Source organism: Rhinatrema bivittatum, chromosome 19 (assembly GCF_901001135.1).
Source record: "Rhinatrema bivittatum chromosome 19, aRhiBiv1.1, whole genome shotgun sequence".
In the NCBI taxonomy this organism is placed as follows: domain Eukaryota; kingdom Metazoa; phylum Chordata; class Amphibia; order Gymnophiona; family Rhinatrematidae; genus Rhinatrema; species Rhinatrema bivittatum.
Genome location: NC_042633.1, coordinates 42,976,815 through 43,003,369, shown reverse-complemented (window position 1 = coordinate 43,003,369; position 26,555 = coordinate 42,976,815). Strand labels below are relative to the sequence as shown.

At 49.2% G+C, this 26,555-nt stretch overlaps 1 protein-coding gene across 1 annotated transcript in view; it reads left to right on the top strand.

Moving 5' to 3' along the window:
- The window catches only part of MAST1 (microtubule associated serine/threonine kinase 1), a 62,550-nt gene that overhangs the window by 15,190 nt on the left and 20,805 nt on the right, over positions 1 to 26,555 (top strand). Inside the window, exons 3-7 of the mRNA XM_029584552.1 lie at positions 11,829 to 11,860; positions 20,450 to 20,538; positions 20,631 to 20,706; positions 22,898 to 22,976; positions 23,157 to 23,317. Coding sequence (XP_029440412.1) covers positions 11,829 to 11,860; positions 20,450 to 20,538; positions 20,631 to 20,706; positions 22,898 to 22,976; positions 23,157 to 23,317 — 437 coding nt within the window. The remainder of the gene's footprint in view (positions 1 to 11,828; positions 11,861 to 20,449; positions 20,539 to 20,630; positions 20,707 to 22,897; positions 22,977 to 23,156; positions 23,318 to 26,555) is intronic.

Genomic DNA, 26,555 nt, shown 5'->3' with positions numbered 1-26,555 from the left:
GTATATACTACGGAGATCATCTACAGCTCCCTCAATGGCTTCCTGGTTGCATTTGTTATGGGGAGTATATACTTTGGAGATCATCTACAGCTCACTCAATGGCTTTCTGGTTGGATTTGTTATGGGGAGTATATACTTTGGAGAACATCTACAGCTCCCTCAATGGCTTTCTGGTTGCAGTTTTTATGGGGAGTATATACTACAGAGATCATCTATAGCTCCCTCAATGACTTCCTGCTTGTGTTTGCTATGGGGAGTATATACGACGGAGATAATCTCCAACTCTCTTAATGGCTTCTCGGTTGCATTTGATATGGGAAGTATATACTACAGAGATCATCTACAGCTCCCTCAATGGCTTCCTGGTTGCATTTCTTATGGGGAGTGTATACTATGGAGATCATCTACAGCTCCCTGAATGACTTCCTGGTTACGTTTGTTATGGGCAGTATATACTATGGAGATCATCCACAGCTTCCTTTCTGGCTTCCTGGTTGCGTTTGTTATGAGGAGTATAAACTATGGAGATCGTGTACAGCTTCCTCACTGGTTTTCTGGTTGTGTATTTTATGGGGAGTATTTAACCTATTCTTAAATTTAAAAAAAATCCTAACAGGTTAAGGAAAAGGAAGAATACAGGAAAGAACGTGAGAATGAGTGTAAGTACAACTGAATTGTTGACGTGGATGGAGGGATCATGGATACACACAAACTTCAGTGAGCATGGGAAGGTTGAATTCTAACCTGGAATTAGAGATAGTGGAGGCTGTTACAGATTTGGGCGCACGGAAGGGGATATGGAGTGGGAGGGAAAGGGAAAGGGTGAAGAGACCAGTTAATGCTTGTGGGGCTAGGGAGCTGCTATTGTGTTGCATAGTTGCATCTATTCACATGCACAAAAATCAAGTGGACAGACTAGATGGGCCACTGTGGTCTTCACCTACTGCTGTGTTGCTGGGATATGTTTCTCTGTGGGGAGAGCTCACACAGCTCCTGGAGTTCCAGCCTCTCCCAGCAGGAGGCGCTGACAAACACTGAGCATGACTCCAGGTGTGGCAGCCAGTGGAGGTTCTCCTAGTTTGGAAGCTGTGTCCCAGTCCACCATTGGGGGGTGGCAGGGAGAAAGGTCTGGATGAGTTCAGGCAGCTCAGATGGGTCCAAGAGCTTCTTAAGGACATTTCAAACAATAATAAACATTGCTGACAAAACTTCCAAAGGGGGAAAGATGAGGTCATATTACCCAGAAATGTGGAAAGCGATACTAGACAGGATCATTACCCACCGCACACCCATCCCTCTGTCACTGGCTTTCACAAGACACTCATCTTCCTGTTGCTGGACTCATCAGTGCCTGTGAGATAACCTCAGATAATGTCATGGAAACCTTTTATCCCTTCTCTTTCATCTGATGGGCAGTTTAAGAACATTTTCAGAAAGTGTTTTTCCACTAAACCCCTGGCAATGCACCTCACTCCTGCCCTGCAGCACCCCCTGCTATTCCAGTACTGAGACCCTCACACACAGCTCTGCCAATGCACCTCCCTCCTGCCCTGCAGCACCCCCTGCTATTCCAGTACTGAGACCCTCACACACAGCTCTGCCAATGCACCTCACTCCTGCCCTGCAGCACCTCCTGCTATTCCAGTACTGAGACCCTGACACACAGCTCTGCCAATGCACCTCACTCCTGCCCTGCAGCACCCCCTGCTATTCCAGTACTGAGACCCTCACACACAGCTCTGCCAATGCACCTCACTCCTGCCCTGCAGCACCCCCTGCTATTCCAGTACTGAGACCCTCACACACAGCTCTGCCAATGCACCTCACTCCTGCCCTGCAGCACCCCCTGCTATTCCAGTACTGAGACCCTCACACACACAGTTCTGCCAATGCACCTGCCCTGCAGCACCCCCTGCTATTCCAGTACTGAGACCCTCACACACAGCTCTGCCAATGCACCTCACTCCTGCCCTGCAGCACCCCCTGCTATTCCAGTACTGAGACCCTCACACACAGCTCTGCCAATGCACCTCACTTCTGCCCTGCAGCACCTCCTGCTATTCCAGTACTGAGACCCTCACACACACACAGCTCTGCCAATGCACCTCACTCCTGCCCTGCACCACCTCCTGCTATTCCAGTACTGAGACCCTCACACACAGCTCTGCCAATGTACCTCACTCCTGCCCTGCAGCACCTCCTGCTATTCCAGTACTGAGACCCTCACACACAGCTCTGCCAATGCACCTCACTCCTGCCCTGCAGCACCTCCTGCTATTCCAGTACTGAGACCCTCACACACAGCTCTGCCAATGCACCTCACTCCTGCCCTGCAGCACCCCCTGCTATTCCAGTACTGAGACCCTCACACACACACAGCTCTGCCAATGCACCTCACTCCTGCCCTGCACCACCTCCTGCTATTCCAGTACTGAGACCCTCACACACAGCTCTGCCAATGCACCTCACTTCTGCCCTGCAGCACCTCCTGCTATTCCAGTACTGAGACCCTCACACACACACAGCTCTGCCAATGCACCTCACTCCTGCCCTGCACCACCTCCTGCTATTCCAGTACTGAGACCCTCACACACAGCTCTGCCAATGCACCTCACTCCTGCCCTGCAGCACCTCCTGCTATTCCAGTACTGAGACCCTCACACACAGCTCTGCCAATGCACCTCACTCCTGCCCTGCAGCACCTCCTGCTATTCCAGTACTGAGACCCTCACACACAGCTCTGCCAATGCACCTCACTCCTGCCCTGCAGCACCCCCTGCTATTCCAGTACTGAGACCCTCACACACAGCTCTGCCAATGCACCTCACTTCTGCCCTGCAGCACCTCCTGCTATTCCAGTACTGAGACCCTCACACACACAGCTCTGCCAATGCACCTCACTCCTGCCCTGCAGCACCTCCTGCTATTCCAGTACTGAGACCCTCACACACAGCTCTGCCAATGCACCTCACTCCTGCCCTGCAGCACCTCCTGCTATTCCAGTACTGAGACCCTCACACACAGCTCTGCCAATGCACCTCACTCCTGCCCTGCAGCACCCCCTGCTATTCCAGTACTGAGACCCTCACACACAGCTCTGCCAATGCACCTCACTCCTGCCCTGCAGTACCCCATGCTATTCCAGTACTGAGACCCTCACACACACAGCTCTGCCAATGCACCTCACTCCTGCCCTGCACCACCACCTGCTATTCCAGTACTGAGACCCTCACACACAGCTCTGCCAATGCACCTCACTCCTGCCCTGCAGCACCTCCTGCTATTCCAGTACTGAGACCCTCACACACAGCTCTGCCAATGCACCTCACTCCTGCCCTGCAGCACCCCCTGCTATTCCAGTACTGAGACCCTCACACACAGCTCTGCCAATGCACCTCACTCCTGCCCTGCAGTACCCCATGCTATTCCAGTACTGAGACCCTCACACACACAGCTCTGCCAATGCACCTCACTCCTGCCCTGCAGCACCTCCTGCTATTCCAGTACTGAGACCCTCACACACAGCTCTGCTAATGCACCTCACTCCTGCCCTGCAGCACCTCCTGCTATTCCAGTACTGAGACCCTCACACACAGCTCTGCCAATGCACCTCACTCCTGCCCTGCAGCACCCCCTGCTATTCCAGTACTGAGACCCTCACACACAGCTCTGCCAATGCACCTCACTCCTGCCCTGCAGCACCCCCTGCTATTCCAGTACTGAGACCCTCACACACAGCTCTGCCAATGCACCTCACTCCTGCCCTGCAGTACCCCATGCTATTCCAGTACTGAGACCCTCACACACACAGCTCTGCCAATGCACCTCACTCCTGCCCTGCAGCACCTCCTGCTATTCCAGTACTGAGACCCTCACACACAGCTCTGCCAATGCACCTCACTCCTGCCCTGCAGCACCTCTTTCTTGTACTGCTGTCAAATGCTGTAACAGAATGCAGATGTGGCTGTGCCGAGGAACAAATCTATACATTAAACCCTTGTCAGCTATCAACAACTTTGTCTGTCAGTCTGCGGTGTAGTTTGTGATCTCTCTCTGTTCCTCACCCCTCATCTGCACCTCTCACCCACCCGTCAACTCTGGAAGGATTTCCATGGTAATGAGGTCAAAGATTAGGAATGATTCAAGAAAGGCAGGGGGAGATCCCACTTTCCTCTCAGCTGCCTCCTCCACAGTCAGCATTATCCAGATTTTTGAAGAGTGAGAAAGCAGGAAAGAGGCTGGTTCCTCTCCAAGGGGGGATCTCATCCATCATCCCAGGCGGTGCCTTGAACGCACACAAGCAGAGAACAGCTCATTTTGTAGGGGGCCGGCTGTACTCAGAGTGTTGCTCCTGGGGATATTGTGAGGGGCTTGGGAGCCAGTCAGAGATGTTTTCCTGCACTGCTAATAGTTTAGTTATGGTCAGGTACGATGCATGCTGCACTTTTTGGAAAGTCATCAAGTGCCATCCCCTGACTATTGGGCATCGTTTCAGCCACCTCCAAGTTCACCTTTTTTCTAGCTCATTACACCAGTGCTACCCACCCAACCTTTTCCTGGAGGCACATCTAGCCAGTCAGGTTTTCAGGATTGCCACACTGAATATGTGTGAGATAATTTGCATACCCTGGGCCTCCAATGTATGCAAATCTATCTCATGCATATCCGTAATGGATATCCTGAAAACCTTACTGGTTCGGTAGGTTTCCAGGAGAGGTTTGGGAAACACTAGTACAGTAATGGCGACAACAGTATCGTGGGACCAGCTCTTCATATGGATTAATGTGGGACTTTCTCATTTTAACGTGTGTGCTTCTATCAGAGATGCTTAAGGGATAATTACAGTCATCCCAGAAGCCCACACAAAAGGCAAAGAACAAGCAACAAATGCAGGATTGATGGATATAATTTTGTGGCTTGCACGCTGATTAAAGGCCTCGTCAGATTGGGTTAAATGAGTGACCGAAGATCTCCGTCTCGTGTTTGCTTCACGATCGTCTCACCACACTAGAATAAATGATAAAGAGTAGGAGATGGTACTGCAGGAGAGAACGTCACAGCAGTTAAAGTGGCGTCGGTTGCTACGTGAATGTCCACAGGCCTCCAAAAACCGCGCGGCCAGAATCCGCACCCCAACCAGTTATCACGACAACCGGGGCGATGGCAGTGTTGGAACGAATTTCCTCTGTTCCCAATAACATTCCCGCTTCATGAACCCCCTTACCCCAAACAGCAAGGCTCATTTAGGGCTGTTAGATGGGGAACAAATCAAGGCCAAGATGTCCAACTCAGTTCAAGGAACAAACTCGCCACGTCTGCTGTGTCACGGAATAGAAGTTCTAGGCCAGCGTCAGAGCTTGCATCAAGAAGACCATCGCAGGGGAAACGGTGGATGCAAGAACCGGAGATCTCAACAGAGCAAGAATAAAGGGCCTTCACACCGAGCCTTCGGAAGCCATGTCTGGGCTGGATCCTTCCGCACAAGGCGTCGGCAAGACCGGACCAGGAAACACGGAAACTTAAATCGATCAGAGCCAAGGAGCGCTCCTCCGATTTTTCCAAGGCACAGGGCAGGCTGCAAAGTTTGGACGTTAATGTGTAATGTTTTTACTGAAGCTACGTGATAATAAGAAGAGAAAAAGCTACCCTGCTTTCCCACCCGGCTACTCTCGCCAAACGGGTTTATTTTGTGCATAATATGACAGGAAGTAAGCGGTCTCACAAGCCAGGGGGGATGCTGGGGTGATCTCAGTCTCTCAGACAGAAGGCTATTGCTCACAATCGGGCCGATTCAGTAAAGTCCGCCTGTGCGCGCGATTCAGTATTTAAATTAGGTCCGGCGGTAGAAACGGGGAAAAGGAGGCGCTAGGGGCACTAGCGCGTCCCTAGAGCCTCCTTTTGGCCCGGAGCGGCGGCTGTCAGCGGGTTTGACAGCCGATGCTCAATTTTGCCGGCGTCGGTTCTCGAGCCCCGCTGACAGCCATGAACTCGGAAACCGGACGCCGGCAAAATTGAGCGTCCGGTTTTCGACCCGACAGCCGCAGGCCGACTTCAAATTTTTTTTTTTATTTTTTTTTTTACCCTTCGGGACCTCCGACTTAATATCGCCATGATATTAAGTCGGAGGGTGCACAGAAAAGCAGGTTTTACTGCTTTTCTGTGCACTTTCCCGGTGCCGGAAGAAATTAGCGCCTACCTTTGGGTCGGCGCTAATTTGTGCGGCTTGGCTGCACATTTTGTTTTCTGAATTGCGTGGGAATAACTAATAGGGCCATCAACATGCATTTGCATGTTGAGGGCGCTATTAGGTTCGGCGGGTTGGATGCGCGTTTTAGGCCCCTTACTGAATAAGGGGTAAGGGAAAACGCGCTTCCAATGGCGGGTTAACAGTGTGCTCTGTTGGAGTGGACTGTACTGTATCGGCCCGATAGTTTGCAGTGTGCCAGAGAGAGCTTCCTCTGGAGCTTATAAGGGTGTAAACATGTGCAGGAGACAGATCGAGATGTGCATGGGATTTCTTTCTAATCAGGTTGGTGGTGTCCAAGACAACTGGGAAAGTTTCTGTGTTTTTTTCGGCCACATTTTCTTGGTCTTCTGCATCTTTGAGGATCTTTTCGCTCTTCAAATGTGGTACAGAAGAAGGGAAAAGATACTGATGTGCATCAAACAGGAGAGAAACTTCAGAGTGGATAGCGCCTGACGATCTCAGGGTATTTATTTATTTATTTGTTTTTACATACCGACATTCACCCGTGGGTATCATATCGGTTTACAAGATAACTTTTTTTTGATAATGTGACGATGGTCATATTATCTTTACAATGTAACATTGTAACAAACATTGTAACATTGTAAAAAAAACTATATCTGTGTAGTGCTTTAACAATTGTAACATTATAACATTGAGCAACATGCGCCGTTTAGTTTCTTAACATTATCGTTGTAGTAGCTAACGTTATTGAGATAGTGTGGACCTTTGTTGTGGGTGTTATGAGATCTCTTGGTGGGGTGGTAGAGCTGGTTGTTTGGGGTTGGATCCTAGAGGGGTGGGTCAGATGTTGACGGGATGGGCTTTTTCGGAAAAGCCAAGCTTTTAGTGCTTTCTTGAAGTTTTGTGATGAGGGTTCCGTTCGGAGTTTTGTTGGTATTTTGTTTCCACAGAGTGGGGCCTGCAGTTGATATTGCGCGTTGTCATGTTGAGGTGAGGTGGGCCTGTTTGATGGAGGAGACGGTGAGTAGTCCGGTGTTTTAGAATGCAGGTTTCTTTGAGAGGGGTATGGGTGAAGGGTGTCCTTTAGCCAATCTGTCTTTTCGTTGTTGATGGATTTGTGCATGAGGGTGAGGGCTTTATATTGAATTCTGTGGGCTGTGGGGAGCCAGTGGAGGTCTTTCAGTATGGGGGTGATATGTGTGGAGCGCTTGCTGTTTGAGAGGGATCTGGCTGTAGCATTTTGCAGTAGTTGGAGTGGCTTGAGGGTGGAGGCTGGGAGTCCGAGGAGAATGGAGTTGCAGTAGTCAAGTTTAGAAAGGATGAGGGCCTGGAGTATTGACCAGTAGTCTTGAGTGAGTAGGTAGGGGTGTGATTTTTTTGAAATAGCCCTCTTTTATTATTGTATTGATGAAGGTTTTCAGAGTGGTTAAGGGTGAGTGATAATTGTGATAGGAGTTTTTTTATTCGAGCGAGGATGGAGTTCCATTGTAGTAGGGTGTTCTGCAGGTCTTCTTTGGTGGGGAGGAGGATCTGGATGTCATCGCCGTATACAAAGTATTGTAGGCCCAGGTCGGTGAGGAGTTTGCATAGCGGGAGCATGTAAAATGTTGAACAGGGTGGAGGAAAGTGATGATCCTTGGGGGATGCCGTGTGAAAGGGGGAACTGTTTTGATTCTTTGTTGTTGAAGGTTACTTTGTAGGTTGTTTGTTAGGTAAGAGCTGAACCATTTGATTGTGGTGCCATTTAGTTCAATCTCGCTTAGTCTGGTTAGGAGGGGTTTGTGGTTGATGGTGTCGAATACAGCGGATATGTCCAGTAGTATAAGAAGGTAAGATTGGCCGGTGTCTAGACCTCTGAGTGCTGAATCAGCAAGGCTAAGTAGGAGGGTCTCCATGCTGAGGGTTTTTCTGAATCCGTGTTGCGATGGGTATAGTAATTTTTGGGATTCTAGGTGTTCGGAGAGTTGATGGTTAACAGTTTTTTCCATGATTTTTGCGATGAAGGAGAGGTTTGATATGGGTCTGAACTTAGTAAGGTTATTGGTATCAAGGTGTGGTTTTTATTAGTATAGGTATGATGATGGTGCATTTGAGGGCTTCAGGGAAGTTTCCTTGCTCTAGGGATATGTTGATGATTCTGCTATGATGTCTGGGATTAGTTTCCAGGTTGTGATTGGTATGGGGTCGAGGGGGTGTGTGGCTGGGTTTATTTTTTGTATGATGGTTTTTATCTCTCTGGAGGCTATGGGTTCGAAGGTGGACCAGGTGGGGATGGTCATGAGCTGGGAAGTCGATATCTCCTTGGTAGTTTGAGGGGCGGGTGTGATTAGTTTGGAAACTTTGTCCAGGAAAAACTGTGCTAGTTTGTTGCAGGTTATAGAGGTATTTTCATTGGAGAGTGAGGTTTGGTTGGGTTGAGTAAGCTTGGTGACGAAGTTGAAGAGGGCTCTTGGATTGTATTGGTGATCATAGATTTTCTTTGCATAGTATTTTCGTTTGGCCTGGTCTATGTCAGTTTTGGAGATGTGAAGAATTGTTCTGTATTTGTCCAGGTGGGTTGGGGTAGGGTCTTTCCCCCCTTTTTTTTTTCCAGCTTGTCAGAGTGTTCGCTTGATGTTTTTTAGCTCGTGTTTGTACCATGGAGCTTTGAGGGAGTTCCAAGTTTTGATTTCTTTGGTGATGATAGGACATTTTGATTTTGCGATTTCAGCATAGATGGTGAGCCGTGAGCTGGTGGCTGTGTTTACGGTGTTGAGGTTGAGGTCTTTTAATGCAGTGGGTAGGGCTTCTGCTATGTCTTGGCTGGGGCATGGTTCGGGGAATTTGATGTATTTTTTTGTTGTCTCTGGTTTCAGTGTGGTTGATTTTGAGTTGGAGTGAGGTGTGGATCAGTTTGTGGTCAGACCAAGGGATGTTGGTTGTTGAGAGGGGGTTGTTGGTGCGTGATGTTTTGTTGTTGATAAATATGAGGTCAAGTGTATGGCCAGATTTCTGCGTTGGTGTGTTTACTATTTGCTTGAAACCGATGGCTGTCATGGTTTCAAGCAGGAATTTGCAGGTGGGGGACTGTGGGGTAGCGTCTATGTGGAGGTTGAAGTCCCCTGGAATGATTGCTGGTGTGTCCATGTTGATGTGTGATGGGATGATTTCGATGAGGGAGGATATGTGGAGGTCCAGGCATTTGGGTGGGGCATATACCATCATGATTTGAAAGTTTTTTTTGTTTGAAGAGGCCAATTTCCAGAGGTGGAGAGTGATTAATGGGGTATTGAATGAATTTGAATTTCTTTGATGCTAAAATAATAGTCCTCCTCATTTTCTTTTAGATGTTGGTAGTGAGAAGATATTATATGATGTGCGGGGCAGTTGGTTGATGAGTGGTATGTCCGATTTCTTGAGCCAGGATTCGGTTATGCAGAGGATGTCGGGGCAGTTGTCCGTTAGGAGATCATGTAGAATGGGGATTTTATTAGAGACTGATTGCGCATTGATCAGGATGAGTGATAGAAGGGGGTAGCGTTGCCATGTGAGCGTTTGTGTTTATGGGTATGGTTACGAGGCGTCTAGGACATTGGTGGGTGAGCAGATTGTTGTTGCTGTGGTGGTTGTTGTTTATTGGGTGTGGGTGTGGGTATGGGTGGTGTTTTGTGTAAGGGAATGGGTGGTTGTGTGTTGGAAGGGGTGTGTGGTGAGAGTTCATTTTATTTGGGAGGGGGTTGTTGAGGGGGGCACAATGGGGGAGCACAGAGGGGCGCACTAAGGGGCGTGCCTCTTTGTCACACCCCTTTGTCATGCTCCTTAGGCACGCGACGCCTGGGGCAGGCGTTACCCTTTACAAGCTCGGGTTGCTCCGCCCGTGTGGTGGGTGTCGGGCGGGTAGTGGGATAAGGTGGCGGTCAGAACCAGAAGGATGATTGGGTGCACTGGGAGACCTTTAACCAATAGGGAAAAGGAGGTCATTGGTTGCACCAAAAGTCCAGTGAGATAAGGACCCAAATCTGTGTAGCTCAGGAGGGCTGCGCCAGAGACATTCAAACACCCCTGAAAGGTATAAATCAGGCACGAGAAGCAAAGCTTTTCCGGAGGAGAGGATGCTCGAGGACCTGAAGGCACAGTCTGAGAAGTTCTCGTTCGCTGCAGGGTTTTCTGGCAGTAGCTCTCTCTCTCTCTCTATTTCCCGCTGTACTGTATTTGTGCATTTGTCATTGTTTTGTTTTTTTTTTGCTGTTCCAATACTATAAAGAATTTTTACATTTTGTTTGACAAATTCTTTTCCCACTTGTGCTGTTGGATTCCCCCTTCTTTTCTGCTATTTTTAGTAACTTTTGTTCACGTTTAAGGCAGATACTGTATGTGGCTTTTCACTTTTGTGCTTTAGCACCTGTTGAGTATTCGGGTCTGATGATACTGTAAAGTACACCTTGAAGACTAATGAAGTAGCTTTATGTATGTAAAACATGGACCTCTTTCAGCTCTTGGTTGTAAAGTCTCTGTATACACTGTTTTTTGGTGATGCTCCAGTAGTAACATGATAGCACTCCAGTAGTAATGTGATGGTGCTCCAGTAGTAATGTGATGGTACTCCAGTAGCAATGTGATGGAGCTGTTATAGTATTGTGATGAAGTACCTGTAGTAACGTGTTGGTGGTCCTGTGTTTAAAAAAGGATTGGATAAGTTCTTGGAGGAGAAGTCCATTACCTGCTATTAAGTTCACTTAGAGAATAGCCACTGACATTAGCAATGGTTACATGGAATAGGCTTAGTTTTTGGGTATTTGCCGGGTTCTTATGGCCTGGATTGGCCACTGTTGGAAACAGGATGCTGGGCTTGATGGACCCTTGGTCTGACCCAGTATGGCATTTTCTTATGTTCTTATGTTCTAATATTTCTTCAGTAGTAACATGATGGTGCTTCATTAGCAATGTGATGGTACTCCAGTAGTAATATGATAGTGTTCTTGTAGTAGTGTGATGAAGCTCCTGTAGTAATGTGTTGGTGGTCCTATAGCAATGTAATCTTTTTCCAGTAATAAATTGATGGCACTCCATTAGTAACGTGATGGTGCTCCTGTAGTAATGAGATAGCGCTCCAGTAGTAACATGATGGTGCTCCAGTAGTAACATGATGGTGCTCCTGTAGTAACGTGATAGTGCTCCTGTAGTAGTGTCATGAGCTCCTATAGTAATGTCATTGCATTCCAGTAGTAATGTGATGGTGCTTCTGTAGTAATGAGATAGTGCTCCAGTAGTAACATGATAGTGCTCCAGTAGTAACATGATGGTGCTCTAGTAGTAACATGATGGCGCTCCTGTAGTAGTGTCATGAGCTCCTATAGTAATGTCATTGCATTCCAGTAGTAATGTGATGGTGCTCCTGTAGTAATGAGATAGCGCTCCAGTAGTAACATGATGGTGCTCCTGTAGTAACGTGATAGCGCTCCTGTAGTAGTGTCATGAGCTCCTATAGTAATGTCATTGCATTCCAGTAGTAATGCGATGGTATTCCTGTAGTCACCTCTGCTGATTGTACAATAATGCTCCTCTGTATATTGAAAGTTGCACTGGTTCAGATTATGCTGTATTTCGCTCTGAAGCTTTTCTTTCTTTTGGATTTCAGAAAGATCTTCCCTTGCCAAGGAAAAGCAGTGGGTAAGTACCCAAAGCCCTGATGAATCGTTGCATTAGACTCCTATGGTAAACCCTGAACTGGTGCAGTGGGTGAGGCCTTAATGATCAGGACGTTTCTATACCAACTACAAACCTGTCAGGGGTTTTACTGCTGCTGTTTTATAAATAGTAATCTTCCTCTGTGACTGTACAGCGCTGTGTTCGCTGACGGAGCTTTATAAATAATCACTGCTCTGACTGTACAGGGCTGTGTACGTTGACGGAACTTTATAAATAATCACTGCTCTGTGACTGTACAGCGCTGTGTACGCTGACGGAACTTTATAAATAATCACTGCTCTGACTGTACAGGGCTGTGTACGCTGACGGAACTTTATAAATAATCACTGCTCTGTGACTGTACAGGGCTGTGTACGTTGACGGAACTTTATAAATAATCACTGCTCTGTGACTGTACAGGGCTGTGTACGCTGACGGAGCTTTATAAATAATAATCACCACTGCTCTGTGACTGTACGGTGCTGTGTACGCTGACGGAGCTTTATAAATAATCATTGCTCTGTGACTGTACAGGGCTGTGTACACTGATGGAACTTTATAAATAATCACTGCTCTGACTGTACAGGGCTGTGTACGCTGACGGAGCTTTGGAGATGCAGGGCTGGCAGCTCTCGCTGACACACAGACTTACGTGGTGGATGAGGCGGGCGCTCTGCTCCTTTCTCTCCTGTCCCCTCCCCTCCCCTCAGCTCTGTCTCATTGGCAGGGAGCGTGCAGGAATCCCGTGTGCTCCGCTTCTCCTCTGCCCCGCCGCTGTCACCACGGGCGAGGCTTGAAGCCCCCCTCTAGGTGAGCCCTGGCCCCGCTCTGCCCCGCAGCATGTTCCGACGCACCAAGAGGTAAAAGGGCCCCTTCTGCGCATCGCTGCGGGGTGGGAGGGGGCTGGGGGGGGGGGGAGGGGGTGGTGCTGCAGTGTCGCTCACAGGAGGGGTGTGTGTGTGTGTGTGTGTGTGTGTGTGTGTGTGTGTATCAGCAGCAAGCACTGCCCGCCCGGGATTTGTAGCATCTGTAAATTCAGGAATCCTGCAGCACGCTGTCTGTCCGTCCGTCTGTACGTCGAGGCATCTGCCGAATCTCCATTGAGATCTACCTGCACTGACGTGTGTGTGTGAGTGTGTGTGTGCGTGTGACTGTGTGTGTGTATGTATATGTGTGTATAAGTGGGTGGGTGTGTGCGTGCATGTGTGTGTGTGTGTGTGTATATGTGTCTGTGTGTAAGTGTGTGTGTGTGTGTATATGTGTGTGTGTGCAGATCCCTCTCCTCCAGCAGAAGGGGAAGCTGCGGCAGTGCCTTTATTCTATGGAAAACAGCTGCACGTGAAGGGCTCAGCGGTGCCAGATGTGCTGGGTCTCCTGGGCATCTCTCTCTCTCTCTCTTTGTTACTGTCTCGTTCTGTCTGTCTCTGATTCTGTCCTTTTCTCTCTCTCTCTCCCTCACGCTCCTTCCCCATCTCTCTGTCCTCTGTGCTGCTCACTCCCTTTTTTTTTTTTTTTTCCCACCGGATCATTGACTCAGCTGCATTTTCATTTTGCTTTCCTTACTGTGTCTTCCGGCCTGCAGGAAGGAGGGGGACCCAGGACCCGGGCAGTCTCTGTGCCCTCTCCCTCTCTCTCCTTGTCAGATTCACGTTGTGGACATTTGTACAGGGGGGGGCTGCCGCGCACCAGATTATAGCTCTGCACGTACTTACAGGATATGGAGAGATAACGACAGTAAAACCGAATCACGGCAGAGGCGGTTCCCAGATCCTGGTGCCGGTCCGTATCGTCCCCGCTCAGGTTTCACTCCTGGCCCGCGCTGACAGGATGCCACGGATCTGGCCGCTCCGGCTGCTGCTTCTCCTCTCTACCCCCAGGGATTATGCAGAGTTTTGGGTTTTTTTCCTGCTCCTTCTTTCCTTTCCTCTCTCAGCTTTGGGAAATGTTCATCTCTTCTCTCTTCGGATATCGGGCACCGCAGGAGGGGAAGGAGATGCGTTTCTGAGGGGTTGGCGGCTCCTTGGGGGTTTTTTTTTCCCAGTTCACTTTTTGCCTGTGCGTTTCTGTTTCTAATTTGAGGTCCGCTTTCCTCTATCCGGTGAGGGTTTGCGTGTGTGAGACCAAGGAGAAAGAGCCTGCTGGTGTGTGGTGCCCATGTAGGGGGTCTCCAGTAATCCTGCCTTCCCCCCCCCCGCCCCCAGGAGGTGTATTGGGGTTCTAGGGCAGTGCTGTCTTTTCACAGGGGGGGTTAGTGTTATGAGAGTCCTGGCACTTATTGCTGTTTTGTACGGCAGATTTGCCTCCCAGGTGCTGAGCGTATATTTTGAATATTCTGTGTTGTAGGATGAATAATATTATTCTGCTCTGCCTCCATCCGTGTGGACGCAGCGCATCTGTTTGCAGAACTGGGGGTGCAGGGTTTCCGTTGGGGTCCTATCCCATCCTGTATAGCTTGGGGGTTAATGACAGATCCCAAGCTTCACCCTCTCTCCTCTCTCTCTCTCTCTCTCTTTCCCTTCTGTCCTTTCCTCCTCCTCTCTCTGTGGCTTTCCTCCCTCCCGCTCTTTTCTTCTCACTGTCTCAGTCTCCCCCTTTCTTTGTGGCTGCCCTCTCTTTCTCTCTGTCTGTGGTGTTCCCCCCCCTCCCCCTCCTCTCCTCTCACTGTCTCTTCTTAGCCTGCAGCTGCTCTGTCCGTGACTCCGAATCACAGTTCTGGGGGTACTGACCAAGCCAGAACTCTCCAGGGGGTACCGGGTCTCTCTCTCTCCCCCCCATAGCAGGAGGGGAGATAGTGGCAGGGGGAGGGAAGGAACGAGAGATGCAGCATGGCCAGACATATATTCCTCCCTCTGAGCTGCTGTGAGGTCTCTACTGAGAGCTTCTGTGGGGATGATCAGGAGGTGTGTGGGGACAGGGGAGGTTCTCCAAAGCTCAGACAAAATCCGCCAAAGATGGGGAATATTTATGTACATTCTGCCCCATGTGTGGTGCAAAGCAGCAAGGTCCCTACTCCCAGCTGTAACTTCCTGGCCTTCCTGCTTCAGAGTTTCCTCTCTCTCTCTCTCTCTCTCTCTCTCTCTGCTTCACCCTGCACCCCAGCGATGGCTGCACGCCTGCGTACTGGGTCGGCAGTGGGGGGGGGGGGGTCCTTATATCGGCAGGAGGAAATCCGAGCGAAATTCCTGGCTCTCTTTCTGCCAGCATGCGCTGGACCAGCCTGTCCTGCAATAATGCAAGCGGGTGGTGCACTGAGGGACGGCATCCTTAATGCAAAGATCTCCGCCCCTGTGCCCTGACACTACAGTGTAAGGTTGCCCCCGTAGCCTGCAGTGTCCCCCCCCTCACTGCAAATCACTGTAACGTACTCACCACACTAACCCCATATACACACACACACACACACACCACATACACATAGCACACAGAGCGTGCAAATACCACACACACACACACATTCACACTTTCACCACACTCATTCACCACACACTCACCAAACACTTACACCACGCACATTATCACCACACACACACCATACACATACACAGCATGCAATCCCCATGTACACTCACATCGTATTCTTGCACCACGCATAGTACATATTCACCACACACACACACACACATTCACACTTTCACCAGACACAGCACATTATCACCACACACATTCATCACACACTCACCAAACACTTACACCATGCACATTATCACCACACACACACCATACACATACACAGCATGCAATCCCCATGTATACTCACATCGTATTCTTGCACCACGCATAGTACATATTCACCACACACACACACACATTCACACTTTCACCAGACACAGCACATAATCACCACACACATTCATCACACACTCACCAAACACTTACACCATGCACATTATCACCACACACACACACATTCACACTTTCACCAGACACAGCACATTATCACCACACACACACCATACACATACACAGTATGCAGTCCCCATGTATACTCACATCGTATTCTTGCACCACGCATAGTACATATTCACCACACACACACACACATTCACACTTTCACCAGACACAGCACATAATCACCACACACACACACATTCACACTTTCACCAGACACAGCACATTATCACCACACACATTCATCACACACTCACCAAACACTTACACCATGCACATTATCACCACACACACACCATACACATACACAGCATGCAATCCCCATGTATACTCACATCGTATTCTTGCACCACGCATAGTACATATTCACCACACACACACACATTCACACTTTCACCAGACACAGCACATAATCACCACACACACACACACATTCACACTTTCACCAGACACAGCACATAATCACCACACACACACACATTCACACTTTCACCAGACACAGCACATAATCACCACACACACACACATTCACACTTTCACCAGACCCAGCACATTATCACCACACACATTCATCACACACTCACCAAACACTTACACCATGCACATTATCACCACACACACACCATACACATACACAGCATGCAATCCCCATGTATACTCACATCGTACTCTTGCACCACGCATAGTACATAATCACCACACACACACACACATTTATCACATGTTCACCATGCACTAACACCACACATACCATATAATCAAAACACACACATACCACACACACACACACACACACGCATCACACACTTACCCCACACAGTCATTACATACTCACCATATACTCATTATATACTTACAGCACATACAGCACGCAATCATCACTCACATTATACACTCACGTACACACACCACATAGAGACAGTCGGGTCCAAGGGGAGCAGTCTGATAATCAGAAAAGTTATTTTCAAACCAGGTCACTGCAGCATAGCCCATTCCCACTACACACATACACACATTCTCACACCACACACACAACACTCACATGTCTGTATTCACACACATATATATACACACAATCCCTGGCACAAACATACATACTTGCACCACATACAGAGACAGGCATACATGCCATATATGTATTCACACTCACACACATGATCTCTGAGAGAGACACATGGACATTCCCACAAACAGTCCCTGATCATGCACACATACATGATCTTTTGGAAAGATACAGACAGATAAACACATACACACTCCTTAGCAGACTCTCTCTAACACACAATCATACACATTCCCTGACATACACAAAAAACCCACATGCCCATAATCCCTGGCACAGTGTCTTTCCTGCTCTCACACAAACACACACACACATCCCCATAATCCCTGGCATAGCCTCTCTCTCTCTCTCTCTCTCACCTACATGCCCATAATCCCTGGCACAGTGTCTTTCCTGCTGTCACACAAACACACACACACACACATCCCCATAATCCCTGGCACAGCCTCTCTCTCGCTCTTACCCACATGCCCATAATCCCTGGCATAGCCTCTCTCTCTCTCACCTACATGCCATTAATCCCTGCCACAGTGTCTTTCCTGCTCTCACACAAACACACATCCCCATAATCCCTGGCACAGCAACTTTCTCGCTCACACAAACACACACACATGCCCATAATCCCTGGCACAGCCTCTCTCTCGCTCTTACCCACATGCCCATAATCCCTGGCACAGCCTCTCTCTCTCTCTCACCTACATGCCATTAATCCCTGGCATAGCCTCTCTCTCTCTCTCACCTACATGCCCATAATCCCTGGCACAGTGTCTTTCCTGCTCTCACACAAACACACACACATGCCCATAATCCCTGGCACAGCCTCTCTCTCGCTCTTACCCACATGCCCATAATCCCTGGCATAGCCTCTCTCTCTCTCACCTACATGCCCATAATCCCTGGCACAGTGTCTTTCCTGCTCTCACACAAACACACATCCCCATAATCCCTGGCACAGCCTCTCTCTCGCTCTTACCCACATGCCCATAATCCCTTGCACAATGTCTTTCCTGCTCTCACACAAACACACACACACACACAATCCCTGGCACGACCTCTATCTCTCAGACACTCACAGATACACCCATAATCCTTGGCACAGGCACACACTTATCCCATACATATACATGATGTCTGGCACAGATATGCATATTCATGTAGATATACTTATATATACAATCCCTGTTTGTGTACCTCTATTATGTGGTTGCAGTGTCTCATGATGGAACTTGTACCAGAGTTATACTGGTGCCAATGTTACTCCAGCTGGAGCTCTCACTCTTGCCTAGTCACTCTTTTTCCAGACTAGCAGTAATTCCTCTCTGACATGCTATAATTTTATGCTTCTTAATAGCAATATCTCTGTTCTACTGATGACAGGAAGATAAAACACCCAAATGTCTGCGTGTTTGTCTCTGAATATATGAATATATGTGAGTAAATTGTACAAGAGTGTGTGAATGTGAGAGAAAGAGATAAGTAAGCAGTATGTGGAATATGTGCACTATTTTCATTGCAGGTGTGCTGTACACAGGGCAGGTGTCCACTATGTAGGAATATGCATACTATATTCATTGCAGGTGTGCTGGATACAGGGCAGGTGTCCACTATGTGGAATATGTGTACTATATTCATTGCAGGTGTGCTGTATGCAGGGCAGGTGTAAGGTATGTGGAATATGCGTACTATATTCATTGCAGGTGAGCTGTATACAGGGCAGGTGTCCACTATATGGAATATGCGTACTATATTCATTGCAGGTGTGCTGAATGCAGGGCAGGTATAAGGTATGTGGGATATGCATACTATATTCATTGCAGGTGTGCTGTATTCAGGGCAGGTGTAAGGTATGTGGGATATGCGTACTATATTCATTGCAGGTGTGCTGTATACAGGGCAGGTGTCCACTATGTGGAATATGCGTACTATATTCATTGCAGGTGTGCTGTATGCAGGGCAGGTGTAAGGTATGTGGAATATGCATACTATATTCATTGCAGGTGTGCTGTATACAGGGCAGGTGTCCACTATATGGAATATGCGTACTATATTCATTGCAGGTGTGCTGTATTCAAGACAGGTGTAAGGTATGTGGAATATGCGTACTATATTCATTGCAGGTGTGCTGTATACAGGACAGGTATAAGGTATGTGGAATATGCATTCTATATTCATTGCAGGTGTGCTGAATGCAGGGCAGGTATAAAGTATGTGGAATATGCGTACTATATTCATTGCAGGTGTGCTGTACGCAGGGCAGGTATGTGGAATATGCGTACTATATTCATTTCAGGTGTGCTGTATACAGGGCAGGTGTAAGGTATGTGGAATATGCGTACTATATTCATTGCAGGTGTGCTGTATTCAGGGCAGGTATAAGGTATGTGGAATATGCGTACTATATTCATTGCAGGTGTGCTGTATTCAGGGCAGGTATAAGGTATGTGGAATATGCGTACTATATTCATTGCTGGTCTGCTGTACGCAGGGCAGGTATGTGGAATATGCGTACTATATTCATTGCAGGTGTGCTGTATACAGGGCAGGTATTAAGGTATGTGGAATATGCGTACTATATTCATTGCAGGTGTGCTGTATTCAGGGCAGGTATAAGGTATGTGGAATATGCGTACTATATTCATTGCTGGTCTGCTATATGCAGGGCAGGTATAAGATATGTGGAATATGCGTACTATATTAATTGCAGATGTGCTGTATACAGGGCAGGTGTAAGGTATGTGGGATATGCATACTATATTCATTGCAGATGTGCTGTATACAGGGCAGGTGTAAGGTATGTGGAATATGCGTACTATATTTGTTGCAGATGTGCTGTATACAGGGCAGGTGTAAGGTATGTGGGATATGCGTACTGTATTCATTGCAGGTGAGCTGTATACAGGGCAGGTATAAGGTATGTGGAATATGCGTACTATATTCATTGCAGATGTGCTGTATGCAGGGCAGGTGTAAGGTATGTGGAATATGCGTACTATATTTGTTGCAGATGTGCTGTATACAGGGCAGGTGTAAGGTATGTGGAATATGCGTACTATATTCATTGCAGGTGGGCTGTATACAGGGCAGGTGTAAGGTATGTGGGATATGCGTACTATATTCATTGCAGGTGTGCTGTATACAGGGCAGGTATAAGGTATGTGGAATATGCATACTATATTCATTGCAGATGTGCTGTATACAGGGCAGGTGTAAGGTATGTGGGATATGCATACTATATTCATTGCAGGTGGGCTGTATACAGGGCAGGTATAAAGTATGTGGGATATGCGTACTATATTCATTGCAGGTGTGCTGCATACAGGGCAGGTGTAAGGTATGTGGGATATGCGTACTATATTCATTGCAGATGTGCTGTATACAGGGCAGGTGTAAGGTATGTGGGATATGCGTACTATATTCATTGCAGGTGTGCTGTATACAGGGCAGGTGTAAGGTATGTGGAATATGCGTACTATATTCATTGCAGGTGAGCTGTGTACTATTTGCAGGGAAGTAAACCATGTGCTGATGTAGCAGCTGAATATGTGCTGCAGGTGCATATCTGCCTAGAGCAGCTGATGCATTGGAGCGCTGACCTTAACCCTGCACCGTGTCTCCCACAGCTGCCGAACCAGTAACCGCAAAAGCCTAATTCTGACAAGCACATCGCCGACTCTTCCCCGGCCACATTCCCCGCTGCCAGGGCACCTTGGTAAGTGCCAGGTTTAGGGCTGTGAAACTGGCAGGGACTTTCCCCGGGCGCCGGCTGATTTGCTGCTTTTGTGTCTTTTGTTTTCTCTGAAGGTAGCAGCCCCTCAGACAGCCCGCGGAATTTCTCCCCGAGCACTCCTGCACACTTTTCCTTCGCCTCTTCTCGCAGGTAAATTTGCTTTCCTCCTCTCCTCTTTTCCACAGAAGCAATGCCATGGCCGGGAGTGAAATGCACAGCAGCACAGAAGGATAAGTGCCCCAGCTGGACAGGGAGAGGGATGCCCATGCATTCTGTTTTCTATTTACCTGTGCAGGTTTTGGCTCCGCCCCATTTGCTCTTACCTGTGCTGTTGTTGACTCCGCCCCATTTGCTCTTACCTGTGCTGTTGTTTACCCTGCCCCATTTGCTCTTACCTATGCTGTTGTTGACTCCTCCCTGTTTGCTCTTACCTGTGCAGGTGCTGACCCTTCCCCATTTTCTCTTACCTGTGCAGGTGTTGACTCTGCCCCATTTGCTCTTATCTGTACTGTTTATTTATTTATTTATTTAAAAGTATTTATATACCGTTTTTCAAAACAAGGTTTTTTTGTCAAAACGGTTTACATTGTAAAATGAAAAATAAAATAAATAGAGTTAAAAATTAAAGATAAAATTAAATAAAATTAAAATACAATAATTGGTATATACCTCATGGTAACAAAAAATCTAAATTAAATAATAAAAAGTAAAAGTGGAGCTGGGCCGTAAAAGATGTTTTATGGAAGGGAAGAAGGTAGGAGAAAATGAATGGGGGGGAGGGAAGGCGTAAGGTGGGAACAGGGTGATGTTAAAGATGTGGAAGAAATTATTAGGTTGCTAAATGTTGATTATTTGACATAGTGTATTGTGGATGAATATTAAATGCTAATTGAAATAAATATGTTTTTAGTGTCTTCTTAAATTGTTGGGTATTGGATATTGAACGAAGTAAATTGGGTATCGAGTTCCAAATGGTGGGTCCTGCTACAGAAAATGCTCTTCTTCTAGTAATATCAAGTCTGGCCTGTCGTGGGGAGGGGATGTCTAATAAGTTTTGAGTTAATGATCTTAAATGACGGGTGGGTTTATATATACGGAGTAATGAGCAAAGCCATGTGGAAGATGAGTTATGTAGTAAGCTATGAATAACAGTAAGAACTTTGTATTTTATTCTATATTTTATTGGTAACCAATGTAAGGATTGAAGGATGGGTGTAATATGTTTTCGAATGGGAGTACCTGACAGAATACGAGCAGCACTGTTTTGAACAATTTGCAGAGGATGAATTATAGAATCGGAAAGTCCTAAATAGAGAGCGTTGCAGTAGTCTAGACCAGAGAAGATTAGAGATTGTAGAATAGTTCGAAAATCCTGATAAAAGAGAAGAGGACGGAGACGTTTTAAGAGTTGTAATTTGTAGAAAGATTTTTTTGTTAACGATGAAATATGTTGTTTCATGGATAGATCTGAGTTTATGATGACTCCTAGGTTTGTGGCGTGTTGTGTAATAGGAATAGATGTTCCATTTATGGACCAATGTGAAGGTGGACCAATAGAAGTCTCTGAGATAGAGGTTAAATGAACTATTTCAGTCTTAGATGGATTCAGTTTTAAGCGATTATGGGACAACCAGGAATTAATAGTTGTTGACTCCGCCCCATTTGCTCTTACCTGTGCAGGTGTTGACCCCGCCCCATTTGCTCTTACCTGTGCTGTTGACCCCACCCCTTTTGCTCTTACCTGTGCAGGTGTTGACCCTGCCCCATTTGCTCTTACCTGTGCTGTTGTTGACCCCGCCCCTTTTGCTCTTACCTGTGCTGTTGTTGACCCCACCCCTTTTGCTCTTACCTGTGCTGTTGTTGACCCCATCCCTTTTGCTCTTACCTGTGCAGGTGTTGACCCCACCCCATTTGCTCTTACCTGTGCTGTGGTTGACCCCGCCCCTTTTGCTCTTACCTGTGCTGTTGTTGACTCCGCCCCTATTTGCTCTGGCTGTGCAGTCCCGAGCACAGAATGGGCAGGTGAAGGCAGATTCTGTCATGCCTCACAGCTAAACTCCCCGGCATCTTATCAGCTTCCTTGCTCACGAAAGGCAGGGGCTCCCAACCCCACCCCTAGACACCTCTCCATCAGGACAAGGCCGAGCTAGAGATCAGTCCCAGCAGTTACTCAGCGGCATCCTGCTCCAGCTAGCAGGCCGCCCTTCCCTGGCTGTTCCTGGCCCAGTAAAGGCACTCTCTTCCACCAGGTGGTGGGGCTCCTCCACCAATTCTGTTTTGGCCCTGAGTCACTCAGGACAGCTGTGCTCTTGTAAGTCAGGATTCTGTCCTCCTCTTCCAGGGCTGATGGGCGCAGGTGGTCCCTGGCCTCCCTCCCTTCCTCTGGGTATGGAACAAACACGCCCAGCTCCACCGTTTCTGTGAGTATTGTGGGCAGGGCAGTGACTGGGGGTGGGTGGGGGGGAGAGAGAGATGGGGCAGAGAGCTGAGGGTGAGTGTGTGTGTGATACAGGAGAGCTGGCTCAGCCATTGCCCCCCCCCCCCCCCCGGATTCCTGCGATCGGGCTGCTCCCTGACCGCTCTCCTCTCTAATCCTGCAGTCCTCCTGTTCGTCGCAGGAGCGGCTACACCAGCTCCCGTTCCAGCCCACCATGGACGAGCTCCACTTTCTGTCCAAGCACTTTGGAAGCAGCGAAAGCATCACGGACGATGACGGCGGCCGCAGGTCCCCGGCAGTGCGGCCTCGCTCTCGCAGCCTCAGGTAAGAAGGAAACCTGTCCTGGTGACACAAGGAGATTTGTGATCTCCCCTCAGCCTGGGCTGGAGTCACAGGGGGATATGGGTCCTCTCCTTGTCCTGTACTGATGTCACGAGGTGATACAGGGTCTCCCCTCAGCCTGGGCTGGAGTCACAGGGGGATATGGGTCCTCTCCTTGTCCTGTACTGATGTCATGAGGTGACATGGGATCTCCCCTCAGCCTGGGCTGGAGTCACAGGGGGATACGGGTCCTCTCCTTGTCCTGTACTGATGTCATGAGGTGATACAGGGTCTCCCCTCAGCCTGGGCTGGAGTCACAGGGGGAATACGGGTCCTCTCCTTGTCCTGTACTGACTGTCACATGAGGCTGATACATGGGATCTCCCCTCAGCCTGGGCTGGAGTCACAGGGGGATACGAGTCCTCTCCTTGTCCTGTACTGATGTCACAAGGCGATACAGGGTCTCCCCTCAGCCTGGGCTGGAGTCACAGGGGGATACGGGTCCTCTCCTTGTCCTGTACTGATGTCATGAGGTGATATGTGGTCTCCCCTCAGCCTGGGCTGGAGTCACAGGGGGATACGAGTCCTCTCCTTGTCCTGTACTGATGTCATGAGGTGACATGGGATCTCCCCTCAGCCTGGGCTGGAGTCACAGGGGGATACGAGTCCTCTCCTTGTCCTGTACTGATGTCACAAGGTGATACAGGGTCTCCCCTCAGCCTGGGCTGGAGTCACAGGGGGATACGAGTCCTCTCCTTGTCCTGTACTGATGTCACAAGGAGATTTGTGATCTCCCCTCAGCCTGGGCTGGAGTCACAGGGGGATACGGGTCCTCTCCTTGTCCTGTACTGATGTCATGAGGTGATATGGGGTCTCCCCTCAGCCTGGGCTGGAGTCACAGGGGGATACGGGTCCTCTCCTTGTCCTGTACTGATGTCATGAGGTGATATGGGGTCTCCCCTCAGCCTGGGCTGGAGTCACAGGGGGATACGAGTCCTCTCCTTGTCCTGTACTGATGTCACAAGGCGATACAGGGTCTCCCCTCAGCCTGGGCTGGAGTCACAGGGGGATACGAGTCCTCTCCTTGTCCTGTACTGATGTCACAAGGCGATACAGGGTCTCCCCTCAGCCTGGGCTGGAGTCACAGGGGGATATGGGTCCTCTCCTTGTCCTGTACTGATGTCATGAGGTGACATGGGATCTCCCCTCAGCCTGGGCTGGAGTCACAGGGGGATACGGGTCCTCTCCTTGTCCTGTACTGATGTCATGAGGTGACATGGGATCTCCCCTCAGCCTGGGCTGGAGTCACAGGGGGATATGGGTCCTCTCCTTGTCCTGTACTGATGTCATGAGGTGACATGGGATCTCCCCTCAGCCTGGGCTGGAGTCACAGGGGGATACGGGTCCTCTCCTTGTCCTGTACTGATGTCATGAGGTGATATGGGGTCTCCCCTCAGCCTGGGCTGGAGTCACAGGGGGATATGGGTCCTCTCCTTGTCCTGTACTGATGTCATGAGGTGACATGGGATCTCCCCTCAGCCTGGGCTGGAGTCACAGGGGGATACGGGTCCTCTCCTTGTCCTGTACTGATGTCATGAGGTGATACAGGGTCTCCCCTCAGCCTGGGCTGGAGTCACAGGGGGATACGAGTCCTCTCCTTGTCCTGTACTGATGTCACAAGGCGATACAGGGTCTCCCCTCAGCCTGGGCTGGAGTCACAGGGGGATACGAGTCCTCTCCTTGGTCAGTACTGGTGTCATGAGGTGACATGGGATCTCCCCTCAGCCTGGGCTGGAGTCACAGGGGGATACGGGTCCTCTCCTTGTCCTGTACTGATGTCACAAGGTGATACAGGGTCTCCCCTCAGCCTGGGCTGGAGTCACAGGGGGATACGAGTCCTCTCCTTGTCCTGTACTGATGTCACAAGGCGATACAGGGTCTCCCCTCAGCCTGGGCTGGAGTCACAGGGGGATACGGGTCCTCTCCTTGTCCTGTACTGATGTCACAAGGTGATACAGGGTCTCCCCTCAGCCTGGGCTGGAGTCACAGGGGGATACGGGTCCTCTCCTTGTCCTGTACTGATGTCATGAGGTGATACAGGGTCTCCCCTCAGCCTGGGCTGGAGTCACAGGGGGATATGGGTCCTCTCCTTGTCCTGTACTGATGACACAAGGCGATACAGGGTCTCCCCTCAGCCTGGGCTGGAGTTACAGGGGGATATGGGTCCTCTCCTTGTCCTGTACTGATGTCATGAGGTGACATGGGATCTCCCCTCAGCCTGGGCTGGAGTCACAGGGGGATACGGGTCCTCTCCTTGGCCTGTACTGATGTCATGAGGTGACATGGGATCTCCCCTCAGCCTGGGCTGGAGTCACAGGGGGATATGAGTCCTCTCCTTGTCCTGTACTTATGTCATGAGGTGATATGGGGTCTCCCCTCAGCCTGGGCTGGAGTCACAGGGGGATACGGGTCCTCTCCTTGTCCTGTACTGATGTCACAAGGCGATACAGGGTCTCCCCTCAGCCTGGGCTGGAGTCACAGGGGGATACGAGTCCTCTCCTTGTCCTGTACTGATGTCACAAGGCGATACAGGGTCTCCCCTCAGCCTGGGCTGGAGTCACAGGGGGATACGGGTCCTCTCCTTGTCCTGTACTGATGTCACAAGGTGATACAGGGTCTACCCTCAGCCTGGGCTGGAGTCACAGGGGGATATGGGTCCTCTCCTTGTCCTGTACTGATGTCACAAGGCGATACAGGGTCTCCCCTCAGCCTGGGCTGGAGTCACAGGGGGATACGGGTCCTCTCCTTGTCCTGTACTGATGTCATGAGGTGACATGGGATCTCCCCTCAGCCTGGGCTGGAGTCACAGGGGGATACGGGTCCTCTCCTTGTCCTGTACTGATGTCATGAGGTGACATGGGATCTCCCCTCAGCCTGGGCTGGAGTCACAGGGGGATATGGGTCCTCTCCTTGGCCTGTACTGATGTCACGAGGTGACATGGGATCTCCCCTCAGCCTGGGCTGGAGTCACAGGGGGATATGGGTCCTCTCCTTGTCCTGTACTGATGTCACAAGGCGATACAGGGTCTCCCCTCAGCCTGGGCTGGAGTCACAGGGGGATATGGGTCCTCTCCTTGTCCTGTACTGATGACACAAGGCGATACAGGGTCTCCCCTCAGCCTGGGCTGGAGTTACAGGGGGATATGGGTCCTCTCCTTGTCCTGTACTGATGTCATGAGGT